A 5,659-nucleotide genomic window follows, 5' to 3' on the forward strand; every position below is an offset into this window, starting at 1 on the left:
CCAGCAGGTGGCGTGGTGGTTAAGGCGCTGGATTCCCACATGGCCGACTGTGGTTCAAGTCCTGGACCTGATGGCTTGTTTTCTCACTTTCTCTCTGTCTTTGTCTTTCTCTGGTCAAATTACCAAATAACAACAACAAAATTAAATACATAAATAATTCTTTGGAAAAAAGAAAGAGGGAAAGAATATCATCACCACCAACATCAAAATACTAGCAGCTGCTACCGCTTGCTTAATGCTTACGAGGTGCTTGGCAAGCATTGACGTTTAAACAGCTGATAGCCACACCAGAGGTGATATGTTTACCAGACGGGAAGACTGAAGCTCAGAAAGGGTAAGCTACATGCCTAAGGCCACACAGCTCATAAGTGGAGGAGTTGCAATTTGAGTTCCACTGTCCCTAATCTGTGTGGCCGCCTCCATTCTGCAGTCGTCTCAGTAAAGATGCTCCAAAACACCTTGGAATGCATAGGTGAGACCTCAGCGAGTTTCAATGGACAATCCAGAGGCTGTCAGACACTAGAAGAGGTCATCGGGATAATTCTAATGTCCCTTCCCCACACAGCAGATAGCCCTTAGGTGGGGGTTGATTTAGGAGCAGCTGCAGTTTGTTCTGGAAGCAGGAGGGTGGCCTAGTGACCTTCCCAGCCTCAGCCCCCTCAGCTCAGCTTGTGATTCTAGGATTCTGTTTCCCATTTGGGGACGGAAATTCAGGCTCCTGGGTCACAATGGGAGTGCTCAGATTTCCCCAGTGAGCACCCCTTTTGAAAAGTTAGCTATTGTTTTCTGAATTTCTTAAAAAAATTGGAGAGATGCTGAGATTAGCAAAGCAAGCCTCTTAGGACAATAAGCTTGATGGGGTGCCCCCATGTTTCTTTAAAAAAGATATTAAAAAATCCTTGCAAACATGCAACAAAATGCTTGCTCACTTCTGAAGTTAGAAGTGCCTGATTGGATTTTTAAAAATGTTTCCTGTTCCAATAGAGTGTATTGTAAACAGACACGGGGTCCTGGAGACACTATTGGCTGTACTCTAAGAATGGCCTTCCTTTGGAGATAGGGCCAGCAGTTGACAAGCGAACCAGCTGTCCTACTCGACCTCGGGACTGGGAGAGGCATGTTCAGAGGAGTCACCATTTGCTCCAGTCCTGTTTCCCCACAGTTAACAAACTCTGATATCCCCTCAACATGGGCAGGGGAGTCAGGGCAGAGCTTTAGGGAGTGCTGTAGCTCAGAGAGCTCAAGGACAATCTAATGTACCCCTCATCAAGATGAGAAGACTGAGGCGCAAGGATGCAGCTTCTCAAGGTCCCCTGTCTGGTTAGAGGTAGGAATGAGCCCAGGACTTAGGTGACTGAAGAACTTCTGGAAGACAATCTCTGCCCCCTCATGGTCTATTCTGATCGCACCCTGCCTGTGTTGACACTGGCTAACAAGTATAGCTGACCGTGTCTTCAAGGAGGAGAGCTGTGAGGATGAAAGGAGATGCCGAACATAGGTCACCCAGGCACTGTCACCCAAGGGACCAATAAGCAATAGCTTCTCATAATCACAAGGTGTGCTAACTCTCAAGCACTGCCTAAGGAACTATTTCATGGAAGCAGTTAAAGAATTGAAGTCATCCAACTAGTTACGTACTTTATACAAACACACGTGCAACTGCACATTCACAAAGACGCCAGGAGGCTTTTAGGAAGGCACGTACCTCACTGTTGGCGCTTTCTACAAACGACCCCCCGAACATGGCTGCCATCCACTCACAGCTACAGATCAGCAGCGGCTTGTGGGCACTGATGGCTCCGTCATCCAGCTGAAATGTTACGTCTGCCAAGGGAGTGAGGGAACATAACTGCGAATCAGACTCATGACAGCTTAAACCAAGGCTCTGCTCCTCTTGTATCCAGCAACCTGCGTCACTCTCATTCTCTCCTCCATATCTTTATTATGATTATTTTAAAAGAATTATTTATTGGGACCAGCAGTTAGCATAATGGCTATGTCGCTGGACTCCCACGTAGTTGACCACGGTTCAAGTCCTGGACCCGGCAACTTAAACTCACGCTGGGCGCATGTGCATGCGTGCCCAAGATCCCGAGAGGAGAATGGAGGAGAAGGGATTGCGGTGTGGCCATCCCCCCTGGGGGGTGATTTCTTGCTTTCTCTCTCTCTCTCTCTGTCTTTCTGGCGAGCGCACGCGCCCTATAGCGACAACCTCTCCAAAAAAAAAAAATATTTATTTAATTCCATTTGTTATTGTTATTTTTAAATTTGACCAGACAGAGACAGAGAGAGAGAAAGGAAAAATGAGAAAGCAAGCTGCCAGGACCGGGACTCGAACCATGGTTGGCCATGTGGGAATCCAGAGCCTTTAACCTCCACGCCACCTGCTAGCCCATTTATTACTATTGTTTTTTAAAATCTTCCAGAGGGTGTGTGCACTCCCTGGAGAGAGACAGAGACAGGGAGAGAGGGGAAAGTGAGAAAGTACACCCATGGGGCATAGTCACATTATAGTCCCTTCTCCTCCATGTCTCCCTCCCTTTGGGATCTGGGCACACACACACAAGTGCTGAGCATGTTTTTCAAGATGCCTAGTCTGGGACCTGAATTGCGAGGTTGGCCAAGTGGTATCCAGTTGCTTTAGCCACCAAGCCATGCATGGGCTGGCCCATCTCCAAATCTTTACTGGTTTTATGTCAACCTCCACCTTCGCTAAATCCAATTCCCACATTGAGTAAGCATTTAAAATAACACATAAAGCCCCAACACATATTCTCTGAAGTAAAGAGAAGGAGAAGAATATTTTCCCCTCCTTATTATGAATATTTTAAATACATAGAACAGTGGAAAGAATAGTACAATGTTCACTCATTTGTCCACTGTTAACACAATTTTTCTGTTTTCTTTAGCTGTAGGTGTATTTTTATATATGTGTGTAGACTTTTTTTAAACAGAGTAGGACACATTGTTTCTATCATGAATTTTCTAAAAACAAGAATGTTCTCCCAAATAACCATACCATTGTTACACCTGAGAAAGTGAAAAATAATTTCCTAATGTTCTCTACCCTAGTTTATAATAAAATGTCTCCAATTATCCCTGTATTATATCATTATAGTTCATACTTTTTTTAAAAAACTGAATCCTACTGAAGCTCCCACCCTGTATTTGGTTATTGGTCTTTGCAGTGAGGAGAGGGTGATTTAATTAACATTGCTTAAGGTCCATTTAATTTACTGCGGGTTTGTAAGATTTTCTTTTCATTAACTTTCACAACCCCTCCTGTACCATGATGGTCACTGACTGGAGTAAACATTACTCATAAGCTTTGAGATTATGGACAGACTCAGTAACTACTTACTAAATATGTAGTATCATGGCAGGGATTATGAAAGATAAACACACAAACAGAAGTATCCATATAAACAGAAGGCAAGTAGGCAATAAAAGACACACATACATATACACATATATGCACACCTCACGCACACTCAGGATGATTTCCAAACAAAAAGGGTACACGTGTGTAAGACAGTACGGGTGTGAGTCAGTAGCCCTTAGTGGATGCAGGCCACAGTGTGCTTAAGCGACTACAGAAGGGTGTGGTGGGTGGCATACAGCATAGCAATCAGAGAGACAGGAGGGGCAAGAAAAAATGGATGGCGGGGCCAAGGAGTGAGGACAAGAAAGAGGGGCTAGAAACACACGAGACACCTCTTGCAAGAAAGTAGAGGGCCACCAAAATTGCCTCAAGGACCTCAATGGCCTGAGGAGCAGAGGTCACTGACTTTTGTCCTGGGCAAGAGCTGAAGGGTCAATGGAGACTGGATCTGGGCAAGGAATGGTTCCTGAACATCGAGCTGATGGGAGATAGGCTCAGGGTCCTTGACATATCTTGAGGAGCAATGTGGTCCCATGGTGGTTTTGGGAACATGTTTCTGTAGCCACAAAATCTTAGGTTCAAATCCTGGCTCTACCATTATTACCTGTGTGGCTGTGGGAAAGTTACCTAGTCCCTCTATCCCTTGGTTTCCCCATTTGCAAAATGGAGAGAGTAATCATCTGATCCTTCCAGCCTGATGAGAATCAAGTAAATTAATATCTATAGCTTGGGGCCAGCAGGTGGCATGGTGGTTAAGGCACTGGATTCCCAAATGGCCAACTGTGATTTGAATCCTGGACCCAGCAGTTTGAAAATCACTGCAAATAAATAAATACATAAATGTAAAAAAAATATATATCTACAGCTTAAAATGGTACATGAAGGGGCCAGCAGGTAGCATGGTGGTTAAGATGCTGGATTCCCACATGGCTGACCGTGGTTCAAGTCTTGGACAAGCGCCTTGAAAAATATGTGTGTGTGCCCAAAATTCTAAGAGCAGAACGGAGAAGGGACTGCAGTGTGGCCATCCATCCCCCTGGGGATGGGGTGGGGGTATTCTCACTTTCTCTCTCTCTGTCCCTGTTTCTCTCTGGGTGAACACATGCATCTTGTGGCAAAAAAAAAATTTAAAAATTAAAAAAAAGGATATGAAAAAATAAGCCCTTATAATGTTAGCTATGTTTATGCTTTCCCCTGCTCCTGTTTGATAAAACACAATCACAGGTACCAATGGCTCTGCCCAAGCCCCACTCACCTGAGAACGTCCCCTTGCTGAGGCACTCTTTTATCCGATTGGCTTTCCTGACATGAAAAGCTTTCGTAATCTCCTGGTTCATGAAGGCTTCCTTGTTCATGATGTTTTCTACCATCATCCTCAAATCAAACATCTCTAGGACCTCAGCGATCTGAGCCAGGCCCACCAAATCCTTTTCCTTTTCATCCAGTTGCCCTGTATAAAGAAATCGGAGCAAGGTCCGGAAGGGTCCTGGCTGGACGGAGGAGTCCATCCTGACCACAGTCACGGGGCCCATCCGCTTTGAAATGGGATTGACTTGCATCTCCTTGTGCATGCCAATAAAGCCCTTGCTCCAGCCTGACAGAGTCTGTGCCGCCTCGGGGGCTGAGCCCTCGGCTTCCGGCCCCACGGTTTCCAGCAGGTTCTTGCTTGAGGACTTCCACTGGTCAGCCTGAGGTGTCCTAGGGGAGCCTTCTTCCCTTTCCTCATCTGGATCAAGACTCAACGTCCGTCCCAAGACATCTCTGCTCTGCTTCTCTTTCTCACAAGCGCCTTCCCCCCAGTTTGGGGATTCTTCACATTCCATTAAAAAAAGGTCGTAAAATTTGGAAGAAGAGGTAGCAAGGTAAATTCGATGTGCAAAGATGGGTTCCTGGTCCTGCAGGATGAAAAGGACATCGGCACACAGAGGATTGTCCAGTAAACAGGCAGCTTCGTTCGTCCCCGTGGAAGGACACTCTGGAATTTTGATGACCGGAGGAGGGGCTTTTGGAGGTAGGCAGGGTGCCTGAAGTAAAGGTTTCTGAACTTTCTTTAAGTGTGATTTCCAGAACTGCAGGTGCCGGCGGGAAATCAGAGCTGCTCGGATCGCATTGTCAAACACGTCCTTGATTCCAAACTGATCGAACACGCTTGTCTCGTAGTACGGTATGCCGAGCTCCTTCGCCACCTCTCGGCCTTTCTCTGGGGGCAAAATATCTCCTCTCTTTATGGGCCTGAAATAGAACATTGTACAAGTTACAGTCGGCCTTATTTTAGGG

General features: G+C 45.9%; 1 protein-coding gene across 6 annotated transcripts in view; it reads right to left on the reverse strand.

The window, feature by feature from the left end:
* The window catches only part of RHOBTB1 (Rho related BTB domain containing 1), a 146,038-nt gene that overhangs the window by 18,462 nt on the left and 121,917 nt on the right, over window positions 1-5,659 (reverse strand). For all 6 annotated transcript variants that reach the window (XM_006147069.3, XM_006147074.3, XM_006147070.3 and 3 more), the window contains 2 exons: window positions 4,638-5,614; window positions 1,706-1,824 (listed from right to left, as the gene is read on the reverse strand). In XM_006147069.3, coding sequence (XP_006147131.1) covers window positions 1,706-1,824; window positions 4,638-5,614 — 1,096 coding nt within the window. The remainder of the gene's footprint in view (window positions 1-1,705; window positions 1,825-4,637; window positions 5,615-5,659) is intronic.

Source organism: Tupaia chinensis, unplaced genomic scaffold (genome assembly GCF_000334495.1).
Source record: "Tupaia chinensis unplaced genomic scaffold, TupChi_1.0 Scaffold000199_1, whole genome shotgun sequence".
Lineage (NCBI taxonomy): Eukaryota > Metazoa > Chordata > Mammalia > Scandentia > Tupaiidae > Tupaia > Tupaia belangeri.